At 37.3% G+C, this 24443-nt stretch overlaps 1 protein-coding gene and 1 long non-coding RNA gene across 2 annotated transcripts; both read right to left on the bottom strand.

Annotated features, from left to right (window-relative positions):
• Positions 1-293: 293 nt before the first annotated feature.
• Positions 294-16920, bottom strand: LOC149730391 (uncharacterized). Its single transcript, XM_089887414.1, has 27 exons — positions 16729-16920; positions 16266-16364; positions 16023-16181; positions 14331-14525; positions 14179-14274; positions 13600-13755; positions 13425-13536; positions 12716-12894; positions 11655-11921; positions 11047-11273; positions 10503-10667; positions 9535-9742; positions 9032-9122; positions 8280-8405; positions 7573-7692; positions 6962-7068; positions 6634-6700; positions 6192-6280; positions 5791-5871; positions 5005-5123; positions 4500-4596; positions 3914-3984; positions 3397-3531; positions 2657-2800; positions 1889-2043; positions 1152-1287; positions 294-776 (listed from the first exon to the last, which is right to left on the bottom strand). The coding sequence occupies exons 1-27, from the start codon at positions 16745-16747 to the stop codon at positions 708-710; spliced, it is 3489 nt and encodes a 1162-aa protein (XP_089743540.1). The 5' UTR covers positions 16748-16920; the 3' UTR covers positions 294-707.
• Positions 16921-20576: 3656 nt separating this feature from the next.
• LOC149730390 (uncharacterized) lies at positions 20577-22517 on the bottom strand. Its single transcript, XR_016385932.1, has 3 exons — positions 21985-22517; positions 21465-21659; positions 20577-20670 (listed from the first exon to the last, which is right to left on the bottom strand). It is a non-coding gene; the product is annotated as an uncharacterized LOC149730390 (long non-coding RNA).
• Positions 22518-24443: the final 1926 nt, after the last annotated feature.

The following is a 24443-nucleotide window of genomic DNA, read 5'->3' as shown; positions in this document are numbered from 1 at the left end:
GGGTTCAAGGCTCGACGCTGCTACCATTGTGGGCGTATGTGTCCTTGGGCAAGACACTTAATGACAATTGCTCCAACCCAGTGGTCACTAATGGGTTGTCCAAATTATCAGCCGTACATAAAAGAATAAAAAAATCCTCCCAAAAAATAATCACCCACAAAGTATAGCCTAACATACGTCATACATGGTAACTTGTAAGCTGGCACGAGGTGTTAAACCCGTGTGACAACGACTGTTGTTTTCCGGCCACGCGAGGATAAAGTAAGTTACAATGTTAATGGATTTTTAATGCATGTAATATCACATTTCATCATTTAAAAAAACGTTCCTATACATTAAATATTGAAATTTCTTACGAACACTTTATATTTTAGGATTCTAAAAGTTTCTTAATACACAGCACACTTGTACATAGATCTACATGAATGGCTTTATTCCTATATAGAGAAGCTTAGTCGAATAGAATTAATTGCATTATACTGTTTGTAGGGTGCAGGTTACGGTTTTATCGAATAAGTGATGTCCTTGTTTTATCTATAAGCGTGTTATAGCGGCTGTCGCTTTTGTTACCTTTTCCAATCTTTTTGACCAAAGAGACAAAATAGATTCATTCATTCATTAATATGTATATGAAAATATGATCAATCAAAATGCACATGTGATTTTTATACAAATTGTAAAATATGTTGAAATGTTTTTGTGTGTTCTTACTCCAACCCAGTGTTTCCAAGTGCATAACATTCACTTATGACTTTATGCAGGAAGATATACTGTTTCTGTGATGGAAAAGAATTGTTAAACACTGCACTGGCCAGTATCATAGAAAGTATTTGCTTTCGAAAAATCTTCACAGTTTTTACCCTTTAACCTCAAATTTCAAAGATTGGCACCAAACATCCGCATTTTAACTCGAAATAATTTGCAAAATAACTTTCTCTTACACGCATGCCATTTATAACAAAAATGAATTCTCTTAAAGCAGAGTATGTTCTATAATATATGTCACAACACATATATAAATAGTACAGACAAAAAATCAGAAAATACACAACTTTTTTATACCAGATGAGCCAGGAGTTTTTACATTATGCCTGGTAGCAGAAGTAACTGAATACAGTCGTATATATATATTACAACACAAACATACACACCATGTTCTGGACCATGCCCATTCTTTGCTTTCTCATGTTAAGAACAGTCCTGAATACATTGACTTGATCCTTTGATTCCATTTCATCAAGTAAAATATTGAATCCTACAAACAACCCACAACGACCTGATCCACCACTGTTAATATATTGTTACTTTGTGGGAGATAAATTTTTGGGATTTTTTTTATGTGGCTGATAATTTGGACAGCCCATTAGTGACAACTGGACTGGAGCAATTGCTGTTAAGTGTTTTGCCCAAGGATACATACGCCCACAATGGTAGCAGTGACGAGCCTTGAATCAATTACCTCTGGGTTACAGGCATGCCCGCTAACCACTTTGCCATGATGCTGGATAAAAAATGTTTTGTTTACTAGTTGGGGCTGTGATACCAAAGCATGTTTGGTTTAAATCTCGTCGCTGCTACCATTGTGGGCGTATGTATCCTTGGGCAAAACACTTAACAGCAATTGCTCCAGTCCAGTTGTCACTAATGGCTTGTAGCACACTGGGTGTTGGGCCTAAATCCCAGGTCCAATGGCGTACCTCGCTGTAGGACCTCACCCATATAGAATAGAATGTGCATATACAATGTTGGGGTAATGGGCCAACTCTGACCTAAATCCCAGGTCCAATGGCGTACCTCACTGTAGAACCTCACCCATATAGAACAGAAAACGTGTTTTAAACAATTTAAATATTCATTAACTCCTTACAGACCTCCAAGCTTTTATTACCTGCCATGCACCACCATGGGAAAAAGTTTCCCATCAAAAAGACTCGACCAAGCAGCGTTAACTCTCCTTTGCATTTGAATGAAACTTGATGTGAACAAAGCCACATCATCACCCGACCATTCTGTGTACTGAAAATGCTGTAACTTTCGCAATACCTGAGAATGCCAAAGAAATTTATTACATAAAATATTCGTTTTATTTATATTTTCGATGCAGTAGCGAAGACCAAGTTAATTAAAGCAATAAAGGGAATTAGCAACAAAACAAAAGTCATTAAAACACACTGAGGGTAAAAACTACTTAAATAAAATTGTCAAATAAAAGCGTGGCTGCTAAACCAACAAGATTAGTTCAGATAAAACTGTTAATGTTGGATACAAATGTAACGTATCAGTTGTATATTAATTTGTTTTAATTGTTCATTTACGACAATGTGAGCTCACTGTATGTTGGGTTCAACAGCCACGCTTTTTAACTGATGCTGTTTCCTATGCATTTTTATCTATGGCATGTTTTAACGATTTTTGTTGATTTTTTCTCTTCGTTATTTTATTAATTTTATCTTCCCTATCATTAATGGCTTGTCCAAATTATCAGCCATACATAAAAATAATAAAATAATTACCCACAAAGTAACATACATGGTAACTCGTAAGCTGGCACGAGGTGCACACCCGTGTTATAACGACTGTCGTTTTCCGGCCATGCAAGGATAAAGTAAGTTACCTTCATTCATTCGAAATAGTGTTATATACTATTCCACAATACCGTTGTATATTGATTGTTGATTTCTTCAATGTTGATTGTCCTTACTATGTATGAGCCGTAATCCACCTCTTCTACAGTTTCGACACAGTAACCATCATATGTGCAACGTTTTCCGAGGTCTGGCCAGTATTTTGTACACAGCGCCTGTGAGCATGAATATTCAGCATTAGGGTAAGCAATTGAGGGAAACTTGAAACTAAAGCTTTTCTGGGGTAATGGGCCAACCCTGGCCTAAATCCTAGGACCCATTGCATGCGGCGCTGCGGGACCTCACCAATATAGAATAGAATGTGCATATACAATGTTGGGGTAATGGGCCAACCCTGGCCTAATTCCTAGAACCCATGCCATGCCGCGAGACCTCACCCATATAGAATAAAATGGATAATTTTTTTGAGAAAATATGGAAGCAGGCTCAAATATGATCAGAAAGCAAATTAAATAAAACTAAATTCATAGAAGGTAAAACTGCCACAAAGCTTCCCTAAAGTAAAAGACGGCAGGTTTTTCGAGCTGTCCTACTCAGTCAAGCTCTCAGATTATTTCTGACGTGTTTGATATTCCAAATTGTCAAGCACAGGTTTAATAATACAAATTCAATTGGGTATTGAAGTAGGTTCTATTCTGTTTTGACGAAAATAGGAAATTTCTGGTATACAGTCAGATAAAAACCATTGCAGCTTTTTTAATTGTTTACAATTATGTCATCACATGTTTTATGAAAAATATTTTCAATATACCTTGCCAGCTTCCACAGTATTAGTAAGCATAACAATAACCAAGCACTCTTGTTCCCAAACCATCCTCCAGAAATCTCCAGCTGTTCGATCCAGTGGACCTTGGGTTGATATGAATTTATGCTCCTGAGAATATCCCTGAAATTTAAAGTGCTGAGTTATAAACTATAATATGAATATAGTAGGGTGGGGGAAGATGGGACACCTTTAGCACATAATATCTAAATAGCCTGATCAGGTTTGAAACAATTAACAACGGTCTATGAGAGTCGTGAGGATACAGTTTTGTAATTCTTTGAACGTTCTTTGTTTACTACCAAATGTGATGAGAAAATAGAATGAAAAGGTGTCCCATCTTCCCCCACCCTACTATATATACTGTATTATGAATGAAAAATTAAAAATGCTGTAACGATATATTATCAGAATAATAATGTTATATTTCTGGTATTTTTCCTTTTTAAAATCTTGCAGGATTCTTTAGCAAAAAACTAATAAACCGATACATTCATAAACTTACATCAATATAACTTGCGTTTATATAATCTGGAGTTCCAGAATTTCCTTTCAGCTTAACTCTTGTACAATCATCTGGGAAAGAAGTTTTATTTAAAACATAGAAGTACAAACACAAAGTAAGTAATATCAAGGGAAGGTCTCCAAAGCTCTTGTCGGGGAAGTGACTAAAATGAGCAAACAGAAAAAGTGACTAAAATGAGCAAACAGAAATATCGCGCAATCACACGCTTTGCAATTTACATGAAGCTCACACTCGTGCCATACTATGTTGATAAACAACAGGCTTCAACATCTGGTAAGGCCATGCAGAGCACCTTGGGTGTTGGGGTAATTGGCCAACCCTGGCCTAAATCATAGAACCCCTTGCGTGCCTTGCTATGGCACCTCACCCATATAGAATAGAACTAATATATGCAGTTGCTGTCGGGCATATTATACTTGTGTTTTGGCTCTTCCGGCTAGAATTTAGCTAATCGCATCATTTCAACGTCCTATTCAGGTCGTCTTCATCAAGGTGATGTAACACTCAATGAGTGTTGATTGTCACAATTCGTGCTGTAATAGCCAAAAGTACAAATAGAACTAACATGGTAAAGTGTTCTTGTCTCTATTTTTCTTGTGGTTTTCTGTTTTTTCAGCAAATGTTTTCTGAAGTTTAATTTTCTTTGTTGCTGTTGCCAGTTCCTTGAATACAATGTTGTATTAGACATCAAATAATGTATGAATGTAACTTATTTATCCTCGCATGGCAGGGCAACGACAGTCGTTATAACACGGGTGTTCTGTTTTATACACCTCGTGCCCGCTTACGAGTTACCACGTATGCAACTTTGTGGGTAAATGTCTTTTTGTATGGCTGACAATTTAGACAACCCATTAGTGACCACTGGGTTGGAGCAATTGCCGTTAAGTGTCTTGCCCAAGGACATTTAGGCCCACAATGGTAGCAGCATTAAGCCCACAATGGTAGCAGCATTAAGCCCACAATGGTAGCAGCATTAAGCCCACAATGGTAGCAGCATTAAGCCCACAGTGGTAGCAGCATTAAGCCCACAGTGGTAGCAGCATTAAGCCCCAAACCTACAGTTTTACCTGAAATTGCTTCTTAAAAGCAGCTTCATTAAAAGCCAGCATGTTCCTGTATCTGTTCAGCAGGTTGTTGGTGGGGATGTTTAGTTCAGGATTTAGAATGTGCATGTCCACATACCCATCTATCATATGCATAAATACATATATGTATGATGTTCTATATGGGTGAGGTCCTTGTTGAGGACCTGGGATTTAGGCCAGATTTGGCCCATTACCCCAACACCTAGGCTGCTTATGTATTTCGTTATATATGCTCTTATAGCCAAGAATATTGGAAGCATATAAGAGATTTTTAAAAAAAAAATTAATTCTTTTAAAATAATTTAATTCTTTTAAAATAATTTAATTGTTTTAAAATAATTTAATTGTGATCTTAAAGGACCGATGTTTCGCCTGCCATCTGGCAAGACATCATAAGAATATGCCGTCATGTTTTGCCCAAGGCCGCATACGAACATCACGATGAACAGTATGTTAATACATTGGCCCTATAACCTCTGGACTAGAGGCCTCTGCACTAACCTGTGCCATGGCGCCAATTAGTGTTAAATAATTTGCACAAAGACACATACACTACACCCACAACGGTTACAGTGCATCAGGACATTATAGACCTCTTGGCATCAGGACATTATAGACTAGGCTAGGGCCCTCACACTAACCACTGCCATGGCGCCAATTAGTGTTAAATAATTTGCACAAAGACACATACACTACACCCACAATGTTTGCAGTGCATCAAAACATTATATACTTCTGTACAAAACTACTATCATCTCATTACATTACCTTGGGTTATATAACTTTTATTCAGTGGGTTTTGTGACGTTGTTTCTTGTTGGAAATTCTGATCCATGTTGACGTATGCTTCTGTATGCAGTGTTTAATATGCAGCATTCGTATACCATATTCGTGTTAAGTTTATGAAATATAATAATATTAAATATGAAACTTAGATATAATTGATAATTAACTTTTTACCCCAAAACTGATAAAAAAAGAAAGTTAAATCATAGGCGTAACTTTAGCCGTGTGTGAAATGACATGTTACCCTGATTTTTGAAACGGGTGCATGTGTAAATACATTTTAGCAATGTCACCCCAGTGTCTTTAAAAACATTTGACACTCGTAATTAGAATTGGCGATTTTCAAATTTTTGAGTTTGTTATTACTAATGTATTGAATATACCTTGATAGTTTGTATCATCTTGTTGAAATGCATTGTTTGGTTGAACAAACTTAACCCTTTGTGATTTCCCTTGTGTTTCTAAATTACCTCTGTTAAGATGATGAATGAATGTAACTTATTTAACCTCGCATGGCGGGGCAACGATGGTCGTTATAACACGGGTGTTCTGTTTTATACACCTCATGCCTGCTTACGAGTTACCACCTATGTAACTTTTTAAATGAATACTTTTAAGCAGAATGTGTCGTTTTTCAGTATGGCTGACAATTTAGTTATCTGGATATTGATTATTTTTGGGGAATTTTTTTCTTTTTTTATGTGTGGCTGACAATTTAGACAACCCAACCCATTAGTGACCACTGGGTTGTAGCATTTGCAGTAGAGTGCCTTGCCCAAGGACACACACACACAATGGTAGCAACGCCGAGTTTCAAACCATTACCTTTTCTTCTTGTATATTACAATAGCAACTATTAGAGCAATCAATATGCACACGCCTCCAACTGCACCTGGAAAACAAATATTTAATTTAGTATAAACCAATTAAGAAAACAAAGTTACATACGTGGTAACTGGTAAGAGGTGTATGGAACAGAACACCCGTGTTATATTCACTGTCATTGTCCCGTCACGCGAGGATAAATAAGTTACATACGTGGTAACTTGTAAGCGGGCACGAGGTGTATGAAACAGAACATCTGTTATAATGACTGTTGTTGCCTTGCGAGGATAAATAAGTTACATTCGTTTCACCAAAGGTAGATATTTACTTGCTATTATGATTGTACTGTAACTTGCAGATAGGGTTGTAACAATTGGATGACTAGTTTGTGTCAAGTAAATTCCGTCAGCTGGAGTTAAAGTCACAACCTGAAATCTGGAAGTGAAACAACTTATTATCTCTTTGAAACAATAGTTGAGATAAAATTGTTGAAACAATAGAGAGAAGGAAATTAGCAGCAAAACGACAGTCGTTAAAACACGCTGTGGATAAAAGTGTGGGAAAGAGTGTCGGTTAAAAGCATGGCTTTAACGATAAACTCACATTGAGCTGTTTAAGTTATAAACAATACTATATAATAATTGAAAGAAAAATGTCGTTATAACACAGATGTTCTGTTTCATACACTTTGTGTAATTGTTTTTTATATATTATATGGCTGATAATTTCATACAACCCATTAGTAACCACTTGGTTGGAGCAATAAAAACAATACTGTGGTGGCCCGTCACGTGTGTGTGCCACGAAGCGTACACGAGTGCCTTCTTCCTACATTTATCTGCCGTATAAATACCGCGTCTCGTGTTCATTCACCCTCTTAGTTTACCGCTCGCAATACAACATTATGCAACCGCTATAATACAATATAAATCATCTTACCTGTATGTATCTCCATTGGCCAACAATTTGTTGGTGCAGCTTATAGCATAAGATGTGTTCAGTTTGCATTGTGTTGTAGATGTGGTTGATAATTCAACTTGTTTGCTTGCTTCAGTGAACCTGAGATAAGATTAATTTATCGATCACTTCGATAATGTTGGCAAAATCATATTAATTAAATAATTAAAAAGGGGCAAAATAATTTAACAGCAAAATGATTATCATTAAAAACTATAGATAAAATATAAGCAAACGAGTGTTGGAAAGCTTGGCTGTGAAACCAATCACATAGTTTAACTTAGAGTAGGTTGCAACCAATTAGGTAAAACAATGAAGTAGAACAAAAGTGTAAATAAAGATAAATCTGTCAAATTGATGATAGTTTTTTCAATTATAGACAAATTGTTGCAGTGTCAAAATGTTCACAACTTATTACAGAACATACCTTGGGAAAACTCTAATTATGTATGTTAGGTCAATTTAATGATGATTTTTTTAATTATTGACTTTTTCAATCAATTTATTGTCGTTGTCAAAATATTCACAACTTGTTACAGAAAATACCTTGGTTAAAGTGTATCCCAATATGTAGAAGAAAAAAATATGTTAAATAAATCTGTTTTGTGAAAAAATCCGCCATTTTAAGAATAATTCTTTAAACCATAGACTTCAAAGTCAAAATGTTCACAACTTATTACAGAACATACCTTGGGAAAACTGCAGCACAATATGTAGTAGGTGTAGGGTTTCTAATTATATTTTCTATCTCCAACCATGTATAGGAATGTCTATAAATGTTGCTTCCTTGTTCACCACCAATGACAAGATAACAACTGGATATAAATAACGGGAATGAATGAATGTAACTTATTATCCTCACATGGCGGGGCAACGACAGTCGTCATACACCTCGTGCCCGCTTACGAGTTACCACGTATGTAACTTATTTATCCTCGCATGGCGGGGCAATGACAGTCGTTATAGCACGGGTGTTCTGTTTTATACACCTCGTGCCCGCTTACGAGTTACCACGTATGTAACTTAATTATCCTCACATGGCGGGGCAACGACAGTCGTTATAGCACGAGTGTTCTGTTTCATACACCTCGTGCCCGCTTACGAGTTACCACGTATGTAACTTATTTATCCTCGCATGGCGGGGCAATGACAGTCGTTATAGCACGGGTGTTCTGTTTTATACACATCGTGCCCGCTTACGAGTTACCACGTATGTAACTTATTTATCCTCGCCTGGCGGGGTAACTACAGTCGTTATAACACGGGTGTTATGTTTCATACACCTCGTGCCAGCTTACCAGTTACCACTTATGTAACTTTGTGGGTAATTGTTTTTCTATATTGTTTTTATTGGATGTTTTTTTATTCATACACCTTATACTCACTTATGAGTAGCATATACCTTTATAGTTCAAGGTTAAATTACATAGTATTATTTCACCTGATTGGTCCGTTAGTTTCATCAGCTTTCTTTACTTGTATATGCGAGGCAGAACTTCCAACTGTTATGGGGGTTGGTATAAAAGCAGGGGCTGAAATAAAACATTGGCATTAATTTAAAGGAATGAAAATGTTAACACAACTTATTGAGTGAGTACTGAATTCAATAAACAACATCATACATTAACTCATTTAAATAATGTAACATTACTGTCCTAATTTTTAAAAAGGGTCTATATAAATATAAAGTTTGTAAAATGAATAAATGTAACTTATTTATTCTCGCATGGCCGGAAACAACAGTGGTTATAACATGGTGTTCTGTTTCATACACTTCGTGCCTGCTTACGAGTTACCATGTGTGTAACTTATTCATCCTTGCATGGCAGGGCAACGACAGTCGTTATATTACACCTGTGTTATGTTTCATACACCTTATGTCCCTTAAGAGTTACCATGTATGTAACTTTTTCACAAATTTAAAAGATATATATTTTTCCATACCTTGCACTGGTGAAATACATGTTCCTGCTGCTTCAATAAATGAACCAACTTCAGAACATGTCATAGGAGCAATTGTGATGTCATATTTATGATTTACATGCATAGGAAACTTGTATGTTGAGTTATTGCTTTGTGCGTTGTATGTTACATTGGTTGTAATGTCTGACACATCGGGTGCTTTTATGTTTAAGCTACTTGTAGTTGGGATCTGAAACAAAAAACTTTGTGGGTTATAATGTCTGTTGTTTTACTGTTATACCTCTAATGTGAATGAATGTAACTTATTTTATCCTTGGGTGGCAAAAATGGTAAATATATGTTTATTTTAAAAATGGCTGGGAACTTTAATTATACACCTGTGTCCTCTTGCAGCATGTGCACTGTGTAACTATGTGGTGTTGTTTTTATCTATGGCTGACAATTGCTCCAACCCATTAGTGACCACTGGGTTGGAGAAATTATCATTAAGTGTCTTGCCCAAGGAAATACACGCCCACAATGATGGTATTGGTATTATAGTGGAACAACTTCAGTTGTTCTGCACCTTGTAAAATTACCACGTATGTAACTTTGCGAGTGATTGTTTTTATGTATGGCTGACAATTTGGACAACCCGTTAGTGACTACTGGGTTGGAGTAATTATCATTGTTTCATCCACACATGCCAATATTGGTTGGAGCATTGGGCTAGAATTGAAAATCCAACAGACACGCCTTGTGTCTGTTCTAACCACAGCAGTATTCACTGCTAAGTAATACAGATATAGTAAAGTGGGGTAAGATGAGACACCTTTAGCACATGTTATTCAAATATCCTGATTGTATTTTAAAGATTAACAACGGTCTACGGGAGTCGTGAGGATACGGTTTTATAATTCTTTGAATGTTCTTTGTTTAGTACTAAATGGGATGAGAAAATAAAAAGGTTTCCCATCTTTTCCCCCACACTTTTATACTTCATAACTTACAGTTACTCCTATTATTCCAGTCCCAGGCCCTTCTACCCATGATAATATGCACCATGTTTTACTGAAATCCAAGTTCGCACTTGCTGATAAAATACTTGGTTCTTCACCAGTTGTCCTCCCAACTATACGGTCAATTTTCTTGGAATACTTTGGGAAAAGATTTATCTGCCAGGATTAAAAAATAAGTTATAACTGATAGCATGAATGAATGTAACTTATTTTTCCTCGCATGGTGGGGCAACGACAGTCGTTATAACACGGGTGTTCTGTTTCATACACCTCATGCCAACTTACAAGTTACCACGTATGTAACTTATTTATTCTCGCATGGCGGGGCAACGACAGTCGTTATAACATGGGTGTTTTGCTTCATACACCTCGTGCCTTGTTTATATGTATCAGTATCGAGCATTGAACCCGGTATCCTCTAGACTTGAACACTAGCCACTATGCCACTTGGAAGAAATAAGCCAAATAGAATCACATGATTACAATAATATAAAACAAGTGTAAGTTGCCTCAATGTTATAGCAAAACAATCTACCTCAATGTTATATTCCGTCCTTGGTGTCAAGTTATCAAAAGTGATTGAATATTTGTTGTCACTTGTTGATGTTTGATTGACAGTTTTCGTGTAGGTTAGACTTGAACTAGTAATGCTCACATTGTATATAATGTTACCACTGGTTTTGGTAATATCTGTCCAGTTAATTTGCAGTTGGTTACCAGGGCAACCACCAGGTGAGGAAGTGATGGCTGAGCTTGGAGCATCTGAAGTTATTTGACATGAAGTTATAATTGATAGAAACACATAAAAAAAAAATTATTACCTTCTAAGTTAGACACCTGGTAACTAGTAAGCAGGCACGAGGTGTATGAAACAAAACACCCGTGTTTAACAACTGTCGCTTTCCAGCCACGTGAGGATAATTAAGTTACATACGTGGTAACTTGTAAGCAAGCACGGGGTGTATGAAACAGAACACCCGTGTTATAACGACTGTCTTTGCCGGGCCACGCAATGATAAAAAATGTTTCATTTAGAGTAATGCATGTACAGTATATGAACACATCTAATACATTTAACTAATGTTATCAAGATTTAGGTTATGTAATACATTTATGTTCAGTTATATGACATTAAATGCTTACCTGAAAATCCAGTTTTAGATATTAAGTTTGAAGAACCATCTGAAGTATTTGCCCAACATGAAACAACATCTGTACTTCCAAATATTAATAAGTTAGAAACTTGGCTTGACACTTCATGTGTATTCAACATTGTGTTAGTTATGAATGAGATTCCTTGTTCAACTGTGACACCATTAACTTCCCAATGAACATTGGGCAAAGTTTCACCGATAAATGTGTAGGTTAGTGGTGATGATTTAATTTCAAGTAACCTTGGTCGCTTGTCAACTGTGAAATAAGTATATTTTCAATGTTTACTTATAAGTGTATACTTTTTGCATTTTTTTAATGTATGGCTGACAATTTAGACAACCCATTAGTGACCACTGGGTTGGAGCAATTACCGTTAAGTGTCTTACATACGCCCACAATGATAGCAGGAATGAGCCTTGAACCCATAACCCTTAAATAAAATCAACCTTTTTTTCCTAATTACAGTTTCTAATCTCTGATTTCTTCCACTTGCATGGTAAAGTGTTTTAATTAGTTGCAACTCACTGACAGATTACTGTATGTTGAATTTACCAACATTTTCAGTTCCTATTTTGGCCCCAGATTTTGTATATTTAGGGTGTTTAAAGGGACCTATTTTTTTTTGTTTTAAGGTGCTTATACGTTTTTTTTTGTTTTAAGGTGCTTATACGTTTTTTTGTTTTAAGGTGCTTATACATTTTTTTTGTTTTAAGGTGCTTATACATTTTTTTTGTTTTAAGGTGCTTATACATTTTTTTTGTTTTAAGGTGCTTATACGTTTTTTTGTTTTAAGGTGCTTATACATTTTTTTTGTTTTAAGGTGCTTATACGTTTTTTTTTGTTTTAAGGTGCTTATACGTTTTTTTGTTTTAAGGTGCTTATACGTTTTTTTTTGTTTGAAGGTGCTTATACGTTTTTTTTTGTTTGAAGGTGCTTATACGTTTTTTTTTGTTTAAAGGTGCTTATACATTTTTTGTTTTAATGTGTTTATACAAATTTTTGTTAGTATCTTCTATGCATTTTAAAATGAAAGACATAATTTAACATACTTGTCACATTAGTTACAGCAGATTGTTCAAGGGAAGTAGCATTGCAAGTATAAACACCAGAATTCCGATGCAAACCACGAGTTAAATACAAACGTGATGTAGAAACCCCAACCAGTGAAGGCTGGGTAATTATTTGATAAACTCGGTCATTTGCGTTTGTTGAAACATCTCGTGAGTTTCTGTAACAAAAAATGCTTTTTTAAAAATAACCAGCATCATGGCACATTGATTAAAATGCAAAATATGGATATTTAAAACAGTAAAAAAAAATTCTTGAGCCTGAGTACCATGGTGTAGATATTAAGGGCCTTTTTTTCTAAACTAGAAGACATAGGTTCAAGGCTTGATGCCGCTACAGTTGTGGGTGTCCTTGGGCAAGGCACACAATGATAATTGCTCCAACCCAATGGTAACTAATGGGTTGTCCAAATTATCAGCAATATAGAAAAAGCAACCACCCACAAAGTTGTATACTTGGTAACTTGTAAGCGGACATAAGGTGTAGGAAACAGAACACTTCTGTTATAACGACTGTCGTTGCCCCGCCATGCGAGGATAAATAAGTTACATACATGGTAACTGGTAAGCGGGCACGAGGTGTTTAAAACAGAACACCCGTGTTATAACGACTGTCGTTGCCCGCCATGCGAAGATAAACAAGACACATTCATTCAATTATCATTTGTACGACAATACATATAACACTTACATCCTCCAAGACACAAGAGGTCCAAGGTTTGTGTTCGACGAACAAAGAACAAAATCTTCTCCATATTTTACATTCAAAGTAGATTTGGATGCAACAAGTTTTGTGCTTTTTACTAAAACAAAATTTCTCATTCAGTCTGCATACACATTATATTTATATTTAGGTTTATTTTTACCTCTAAACTGACAGATATAATGAGCTATGAATAATGGATAGGTTGATCTCCATCTCCAAATAAAAGCATCAGAATATGAACTTGTCATTCCATAATCTCCCTTGTTTGGATTGTAGATATGCCAGTTGTTGTATTTGCCATTTACCATGGATGAACCTGCGTTAGAAATAGTGGTATGATTAGGATGTTAGATGAATGTAACTTATTTATCCTCGCATAGAGGTCATTATAACACGGGTGTTCTGTTTCATACACCTCGTGCCAGCTTACGAGTTACCACGTATGTAACTTATTTATCCTAGCATGACCGAGCAACGACAGTTGTTATAACACGGGTGTTCTGTTTCATATATCTCGTGTCCGCCTATGTGTTACCAATTATGTAACTTTGTGGGTGATTGTTTTTATGCATGGTTGACAATTTAGACAACCCATTAGTGGCCACTGGGTTGGAGCAATTGCTGTTAAGAGTCTTGCCCAAGGACAAAAGATAAAAAAGAGATAAAATATAAAAAAAGGAGATAGAGTAAAGAGATAAAATACTAACTAAACAACTCTATAAATGATATATCAAGTTACCCTTTCCACGTGGAGTTGTTTTAAAGTAAAACTTGTCATGTGTTGTGCTCCATTCCCATCCAGTTCCATCTGATGTCTTCACTGCATCAATGTAAGCTGTGAAACAATGGTGATTATTGCAACATATTTACAATGTTAAGTATATATCTAACCATAATTATTGCTTGTCATCCATTTCCCTTCTTTCTTGTAAGCAGCTCCTTTAGTTTGAATGAAGGCTTGAGTTTCTGCATCTGGTATAATTGCAAGGTGACCACCCAATTCAACACATGTTGAATTTGCACCAGCGTGACTTTCAACAAATGGAGAAAAAAAGAACAAATTTCTGTTGTGGTATTCTAACCAAACTGAAAGAAAAACAGAAAAATAGGAAACAGTAAAATGTAACTTATTTATCCTCGCATGGCGGGGCAACAACAGTCGTTATAACACGGGTGTTCTGTTTCATACACCTCATGCCCGCTTACAAGTTACCACGTATGTAACTTATTTATCCTCGCATGACGGGGCACTGACAGTCGTTATAACACGGGTGTTGTGTTTCATACACCTCGTGCCCGCTTACAAGTTACCACGTATGTAACTTATTTATCCTTGCATGGCGGTGCAACAACAGTCGTTATAACACGGGTGTTCTGTTTCATACACCTCGTGCCCGCTTACAAGTTACCACGTATGTAACTTATTTATCCTTGCATGGCGGTGCAACAACAGTCGTTATAACACGGGTGTTCTGTTTCATACACCTCGTGCCCGCTTACAAGTTACCACGTATGTAACTTATTTATCCTTGCATGGCGGTGCAACAACAGTCGTTATAACACGGGTGTTGTGTTTCATACACCTCGTGCCAGCTTATGAGTTACCACGTATGTAACTTATTTATCCTCGCATGGCGGTGCAACAACAGTCGTTATAACACGGGTGTTGTGTTTCATACACCTCATGCCTGCCTACAAGTTACCACATATGTAACTTAATGATCCTCGCATGGCGGGGCAACAACAGTCGTTATAACACGGGTGTTGTGTTTCATGCACCTCGTGCCTGCCTACAAGTTACCATGTATGTAACTTATTTATCCTCGCATGGCGGGGCAACAACAGTCGTTATAACACGGGTGTTGTGTTTCATACACCTCATGCCTGCCTACAAGTTACCATGTATGTAACTTATTTATCCTCGCATGGCGGGGCAACAACAGTCGTTATAACACGGGTGTTGTGTTTCATACACCTCATGCCTGCCTACAAGTTACCATGTATGTAACTTATTTATCCTCGCATGGCGGGGCAACAACAGTCGTTATAACACGGGTGTTGTGTTTCATACACCTCATGCCCGCTTACAAGTTACCACGTATGTAACTTATTTATCCTCGCATGGCGGGGCAACGACAGTCGTTATAACACGGGTGTTCTGTTTCATACACCTTGTGTCCGCTTACAAGTTACCACATATGTAACTTAATGATCCTCGCATGGCGGTGCAACAACAGTCGTTATAACACGGGTGTTGTGTTTCATACACCTCGTGCCCGCTTACAAGTTACCACGTATGTAACTTATTTATCCTTGCATGGCGGGGCAACGACAGTCGTTATAACACGGGTGTTCTGTTTCATACACCTCGTGCCCACTTACGAGTTACCATGTATGTAACTTTGTGGTAATCGTTTTACTCCATGGTTGATAATTTAGACAACCCATTAGTGACCACTGGGTCGGAGCAAATGTCATTAAGTGTCTTGCCCAAGGACACATACGTCCACAATGCATTGCATCTGCCCCCCATTAACTTGTGGCACCGTACAAAAACTCAATTAAATTCTAGTCCATTGTTACCTTTAACCTGACAAATATACTGAGCTTTGGATGAAGCATAAGCAGTTCTCCATCTCCAAACATTGGCATCAGGATATGAGCTTGTTACCGCATTGTCACCCAGATGGTTTGGATTGTACATATGCCAGTTGTTGTATTTTCCATTCACCATGAACGGACCTGCATTACACAAAAGTAATAAAATTAGCTAAAATTAATTCAAAAAATTTTTAAGGATCAATTCTTCAAGTACAAATAAATTACCACCAATTCCGCGTACAGTTGTTTTGAAGTAAAACTTGTCATGCGTTGTGCTCCATTCCCATCCAGTTCCATCTGATGTCTTCACTGCATCAATCCAAGCTGTAAAACAATGATTTGCTACATCTTTAACAAGCTGGTGTAATTGTGGGCGTATGTGACCTTGAGCAAGGGACTAGACAGCAATTACTTCAACCCAGTGGTCAGTAATGGGTTGTCTAAATTGTCAGGATACATAAAAATAATCACCCACAAAGTTACATACTTGGTAACTCGTAAGCGCGCACGAGGTGTATGAAACAGAACACTCGTGTTATAACGACTGCTGTTGCTCTCTTCAGCGAGGATAAATAAGTAACATACGTGGTAACTTGTAAGCAACGAGGTGTATGAAACAGAACACCTGTGTTATAACAAATTATGTTCAAATCTTTGTTAATTTAGTATTTTAATCTACAAGCTTAACCATCATTATTGCTTGTCATCCATTTTCTTGCTTTCTTGTAAGCTTCTCCTTTAGTTTGAATAAAAGTTTGAGTTTTTGCATCTGGTATAATTGCAAGGTGACCACCCAATTCAACACATGTTGATTTTGCATCAGCGTGATTCACAACTTGTGCCACAAAAATGAAATAACTTCCCTTGTAGTATTCTGACATGGCTGAAAATCATGGAGATATTAACCTACATAAAATACTTTAAAGTCACCTAGTTGTTAAATAAAGTGCTAATGGCATAACAAAGAGATATATATTGGCAAAATATGTATATGGTACAACATTGGACTAGATTGTTGTGTGCTGTATATTTAGTAACTAATAAATTTATATTATGACATTTTCTAAACATGAGGATACGGGTTCAAGGCTCAACGTTGCTACAATTGTGGGCGTAAGTGTCCTTGGGCAAGACACTTACGGGCAATTGCTCCAACTCAGTGATCACTAATTGGTTGTCTAAATTGTCTACCATACATAAAACAATCACCCACAAAGTTACATACGTGGTAACTTGTAAGCGGGCACGAGGTGTATGAAACAGAACACCCGTGTTATAACGACTGTCATTGCCCCGCCATGCGAGGATAAATAAGTTTCTTTCATTCATCACCTGTAATTTGACAGATATAATGAGCCACAGTTGAGGCAGATACAGATTGCCAACTCCAAGAATAATAATAGCCAAGGTTAGACCCCATTGCGGATTTATTTCCTTTGTACGGACTGTGGATATGCCAGTTGCTGTACCTCCCATTTAATATGTTAGAATCTGTTAATACATGTAGAAGAATATACATAATAATTAGGCCAGAGTTGACTCATTACCCTAACATTGTATATGCACATTCTATTCTATATGGGTGAGGTTCTACATGGAGGCATGCAATGAAACCTGGGATTTAGGCCAGAGTTGCCCATTACCACAACATTGTATATGCACATTCTATTCTATATTGGTGAGGTCCTACAGTGAGGCACGCCATGGGACCTGGGATTTAGACCAGAGTTGTCCCATTACCCCAACATTGTATATGCACATTCTATTCTATATGGGTGAGGTTCTACATGGAGGCATGCAATGAAACCTGGGATTTAGGCCAGAGTTGCCCATTACCACAACATTGTATATGCACATTCTATTCTATATTGGTGAGGTCCTACAGTGAGGCATGTCATGGGACCTGGGATTTTTTACACCAACGCCCAGAATTTGGTGGCTTTCTGATAAGATGTACAAAAACGGTAACCATCGAAACATCAAAAAATAAACTAATAATTTCAGTGCACTTAAACTACAACAATGAAAGCGAAATCACTAAAATACAATATCATAACTAATAATGAATTCGAAAATTACCACCATATACGCGTGGAGTTGTTTTAAAGTAAAACTTGTCATGCGTTGTGCTCCATTCCCAACCAGTTCCATCTGATGTCTTCACTGCATCAATCCAAGCTGGAATATAAAATAACTTTAACAACACTGTTCATACGTGTTTCTCAACCTATCCATTACAACTGCCTTTTAAAGATGGCCAGTATCTGAGTTATCGTTATCTATTACAAAAATAATCTAGATTTGTTTTGGTATATTTATGTTCAGCGCAGTGGCACAGTAGTTAGTACACCTGCCTCTAGCCCAGAGGTTTGAGGTTCAAAGCTTGACACTGCCACCACTGTGCGTTTGTGTGTACTTAGGCAAGACATTTAACGGCAATTGCTCAAACGCAGTAGGGTCTAACCATTATTATTGTTTATCATCCATTTCCCTTCACTCTTGTAAGCAGCTCCTTTAGTTTGAATGAAGGCTTGAGTTTCTGCATCTGGTATAATTGCAAGGTGACCACCCAATTCAACACATGTTGATTTTGCAGCAGCGTGATTTACAGTTTGTGGGGAAAAATGAAACAAGTTTGCATTGAAGTATTCGAATTTAGCTGAAATCAACAAAAACATATAACCCACAAATAATCTGCAGATGAGCTCTTTCTAAGTCTTAGGTTAGACCGCTTAACTGTAGAAAAACAGAACACTCGTGTTATCATGACTGTCATTACCGGCCCACAGTATAAATAAGTTACATACATGGTAACTCGTAAGCTGGCACGAGGTGTATGAAACAGAACACCCGTGTTATAATGACTGTCATTGCCTCGCCATGCGAGGATAAATAAGTTACATTCATTTAAAAATTTATGATATTCAGGTTTTTTTTCAATGAGGTTTAAAGTTTACAAACAAAATAACATAGAAAGCACAGAGAAAAATTACCTCTAACTTGACATATGTAATGAGCCATAGTTTCGGCTGAGACAGAATTCCAGCTCCAAGAGTACTTTCCATAATTAGACACAATAACTGCGTAATTTCCAATGTAGTTTGGTCTATAAATATGCCAGTTGTTGTACTTCCCATTATTTATATGAGGACCTGTTTAATGTTCTTTGTGAGTTGTTTGAAGTTAACCCTCTACCATATATATTGTGAAAATATAAGATGTTGGTGCAGTGGTTAGAGTGGTTACTGTAAAATTATAGAAAATTGGGCCCAGGTTCGAGACTGCTACCAATGTTGGCATTGCGCAAGACATTTAACAGCAATTTTTCCAACCCAGTAGTCAATGATGGGTTGTTTAAATTGTCAACCAAGATAAAATTATGAATACTATTAAAAAAATTACATTTGTGGTAACAAGCAAGCATGCAAGAGGTGTATAAAATTGTTCCCCTGCCATGGGAGGATAAACAAGTTACATTCATTTATTCAAGGGCATTGAAATGCAACAACATTTAAATAAGGAATTATTAAATTACCATGAATTCCACGTGAAGTTGTTTTAAAGTAAAACTTGTCATGTGTTGTGCTCCATTCCCAACCAGTTCCATCTGATGTCTTCACTGCATCAATGTAAGCTGGAATATATACAAGTTGCATGCATTGTTTTAACAACTATTTATCCACTAAGGTATTATTAAAGTTTACCATGATTATTGCTTGTCATCCATTTCCTTGCTTTCTTGTAAGCAGCTCCTTTAGTTTGAATGAAGGCTTGAGTTTCTGCATCTGGTATAATTGCAAGGTGGCCACCCAATTCAACACATGTGGATTTTGCGCCAGCGTGATTCACAACTTGTGCCATAAAAAAGAAATAGCTTCCCTTGTAGTATTCTGACATGGCTGAAAAACATGAAAATAATAATCTTTATATACTTTTTTTAAGTTGTTAGATTAAGGGCTATTAAATACAAACAAATTCCCAGCGAATAGTTTAACAAAGAGATATATATTGGCAAATTATATATTTCTTTGGATATGTGATAACTCATACATGAAAAATAACTTGTAAGCGGGCACAAGGTGTATGAAACAGAACACCCGTGTTGTAACGACTGTCGTTTTCCCGCCATGAAAAGAATAATAAGTTTCATTCATTCATCACCTGTAATCTGACAGATATAATGAGCCACAGTTGAGGCAGATACGGATTGCCAACTCCAAGAGAATTTTTCAAGCTCAGATCCAATAACTGATGTATTTTCATTGTTTGGACTGTACAAATGCCAGTTGTTGTACTTTCCATAGTTAATAGTAGGCCCTGTTACAAGTATTTGCTTTTGTTAGGACCCAATTTAAATGCAGTGACACAGGCCTTGCATTACAGGACAAAACAGAAACTAATTAGGTGGAAATACAACAACACAATTTTGTTTTCTGACAAGTCAAGTATCAATAGTTACAGAAAATTCAACAGAAATGAGTATTTTAGGGTCAAGCTCAAAGAAATGTAAGAGTGTAATACGAATCATTACCACCATATCCACGTCGAGTTGTTTTGAAGTAAAACTTGTCATGTGTTGTGCTCCATTCCCAACCAGTTCCATCTGATGTCTTCACTGCATCAATGTAAGCTGGAATATATAACAACTTTAACAACACTTTTTATACGTGTTTCTCAATCTATTAGGGTTCACAGCTGCCTTTTAAAGACTGCCAGTATCTGTGTTATCGTTATATATTACGAGAATAATCTACATTTGTTTTGGTATATTTATTATTTCAGCAATATATGATTAAACTTAGGATCAAGAAATACAATTTTATCCGTTTTTTTTTATCTTTGTTAAGAGTCTTCTATAAGATTACTTTAAACAACAAACTTGAAATATAAGATTAAACAACTTGAAATATAAGTGATTCTAATTCTTTGATTATGCCCCCTTTAGATACTCTAAATATGTGTCTCTGTAATCCAGACCAATTTTAACTTTGATTTGTTTCAATGTGTATATGTCTGTAATTTTATTTACCACTTTTCAGGAATTATTGTTCTTTAAAAGGTACATGGTTAGAAGAGTATTTGTGGATCTAAAACCTCAGGAATAAATAAATTTTGCGCACAACACCTTTTAATTCTCCAAACTTTCCGCAACCCTTAACGGTTAATAGTAAAATACATGCAGTACTTTGTGTAAAATTGGTGAATTCTACGTTACCCCTGAAGTTTGTTATATTGTTAAGGTTCTTTTTTCAGCCACAAAGTTGCATACATAATAACTCGTAAGCTGGCACGAGGTGTATGAAACAGAACGGCCCCGTTATAACGACTGTCGTTTCCCAGCCACGCGGGGATAAACAAATTACATCCATTTTTCATTTGAGTTTGGTAGCCATGTTTTATACTATCATTATCTTCAAATCTAACCATAATTATTGCTTGTCATCCATTTCTTTGCTTTCTTGTAAGCAGCTCCTTTAGTTTGAATAAAGGCTTGAGTTTCTGCATCTGGTATAATTGCAAGGTGGCCACCCAATTCAACACATGTGGATTTTGCAACGGAGTGATTTGCAGTTTGTGGGGAAAATATGAAAAATCGTCCCTTGTAGTATTCAAATGTGACTGGAATAAGTTAATTGTAATATTAGAAAAAAGCTTTATAAGGCTGTTATCCATAATATAGTAGAATGGGAAAGATGGGACATCTTTAGCACATAATATCCAAATATCTTGATCATGTTTTAAATAATTAACAACGGTCTATGCGAGTCACAAGAATACGGTATGATAATTCTTTAAATGTTCTTTGTTTACTACCAAATGAGACAAGAAAACAGAATGAAAAATATGTCCCATTTTCCCCACCCTACACTATAGTATACTAACTAACTTAATGGTAAAACTTAACTTCCGTTGACGGGTAACTCCCTAATACAGTGTTACCTACCTCATCTAGATTAAAACTCTCGGAACCGCAGACAACCATGTATTAGGCACTTATGCATATATACTTTATATACTCGACCGGATTTCGTATAATTCAATTTAATGCCAGTGCCGCGTAGTGGCCATACTGTGCGCTGATATTAAATCGGGCAATCGTTTAAATTGATAGAGGCTTAATACTGCCATACTTGATCGCAACTGCTCCAACCCAGTGATTTCTTTCAGGTTGTCTAAACTGTCAGCTATATATTAAAACTATCACCCACAAAGTTAGCGGGCACGAGGTGTATGAAACAGAACACCTGTGTTATAACAACTGTCGTTGCCCCGCCATGCAAGGATAAATAAGTTACATATGTGGTAACTTGTAAGCGGGCACGAGGTGTATGAAACAGAACACCTGTGTTATAACAACTGTCGTTGCCCCGCCATGCGAGGATAAATAAGTTACATATGTGGTAACTTGTAAGCGGGCACGAGGTGTATAAAACAAAACACCCGTGTTATAACGACTGTCGTTGCCCCGCCATGCAAGGATAAATAAGTTACATATGTGGTAACTTGTAAGCGGGCACGAGGTGTATAAAACAGAACACCCGTGTTATAACGACTGTCGTTGCCCCGCCATGCAAGGATAAATAAGTTACATACGTGGTAACTTGTAAGCGGGCACGAGGTGTATAAAACAAAACACCCGTGTTATAACGACTGTCGTTGCCCCGCCATGCAAGGATAAATAAGTTACATATGTGGTAACTTGTAAGCGGGCACGAGGTGTATGAAACAGAACACCTGTGTTATAACAACTGTCGTTGCCCCGCCATGCGAGGATAAATAAGTTACATATGTGGTAACTTGTAAGCGGGCACGAGGTGTATAAAACAAAACACCCGTGTTATAACGACTGTCGTTGCCCCGCCATGCAAGGATAAATAAGTTACATATGTGGTAACTTGTAAGCGGGCACGAGGTGTATAAAACAGAACACCCGTGTTATAACGACTGTCGTTGCCCCGCCATGCGAGGATAAATAAGTTACATATGTGGTAACTTGTAAGCGGGCACGAGGTGTATAAAACAGAACACCCGTGTTATAACGACTGTCGTTGCCCCGCCATGCAAGGATAAATAAGTTACATACGTGGTAACTTGTAAGCGGGCACGAGGTGTATAAAACAAAACACCCGTGTTATAACGACTGTCGTTGCCCCGCCATGCAAGGATAAATAAGTTACATATGTGGTAACTTGTAAGCGGGCACGAGGTGTATGAAACAGAACACCCGTGTTATAACGACTGTCGTTGCCCCGCCATGCAAGGATAAATAAGTTACATATGTGGTAACTTGTAAGCGGGCACGAGGTGTATGAAACAGAACACCCGTGTTATAACGACTGTCGTTGCCCCGCCATGCAAGGATAAATAAGTTACATATGTGGTAACTTGTAAGCGGGCACGAGGTGTATAAAACAAAACACCCGTGTTATAACGACTGTCGTTGCCCCGCCATGCAAGGATAAATAAGTTACATATGTGGTAACTTGTAAGCGGGCACGAGGTGTATAAAACAGAACACCCGTGTTATAACGACTGTCGTTGCCCCGCCATGCGAGGATAAATAAGTTACATATGTGGTAACTTGTAAGCGGGCACGAGGTGTATAAAACAAAACACCCGTGTTATAACGACTGTCGTTGCCCCGCCATGCAAGGATAAATAAGTTACATACCTGGTAACTTGTAAGCGGGCACGAGGTGTATAAAACAGAACACCCGTGTTATAACGACTGTCGTTGTCCCGCCATGCGAGGATAAATAAGTTACATATGTGGTAACTTGTAAGCGGGCACGAGGTGTATAAAACAGAACACCCGTGTTATAACGACTGTCGTTGTCCCGCCATGCGAGGATAAATAAGTTACATACCTGGTAACTTGTAAGCGGGCACGAGGTGTATGAAACAGAACACCCGTGTTATAACGACTGTCGTTGTCCCGCCATGCGAGGATAAATAAGTTACATATGTGGTAACTTGTAAGCGGGCACGAGGTGTATAAAACAAAACACCCGTGTTATAACGACTGTCGTTGCCCCGCCATGCAAGGATAAATAAGTTACATACCTGGTAACTTGTAAGCGGGCACGAGGTGTATAAAACAGAACACCCGTGTTATAACGACTGTCGTTGTCCCGCCATGCGAGGATAAATAAGTTACATATGTGGTAACTTGTAAGCGGGCACGAGGTGTATAAAACAGAACACCCGTGTTATAACGACTGTCGTTGTCCCGCCATGCGAGGATAAATAAGTTACATACCTGGTAACTTGTAAGCGGGCACGAGGTGTATAAAACAGAACACCCGTGTTATAACGACTGTCGTTGTCCCGCCATGCGAGGATAAATAAGTTACATACCTGGTAACTTGTAAGCGGGCACGAGGTGTATGAAACAGAACACCC

The sequence above is a fragment of the Ciona robusta genome, chromosome 10 (genome assembly GCF_009617815.1).
Source record: "Ciona robusta chromosome 10, ASM961781v2".
Classification (NCBI taxonomy): Eukaryota; Metazoa; Chordata; class Ascidiacea; order Phlebobranchia; family Cionidae; genus Ciona; species Ciona robusta.
Note: the sequence above shows the minus strand (reverse complement) of the source record. Positions and strands in the feature narration are given on the sequence as shown.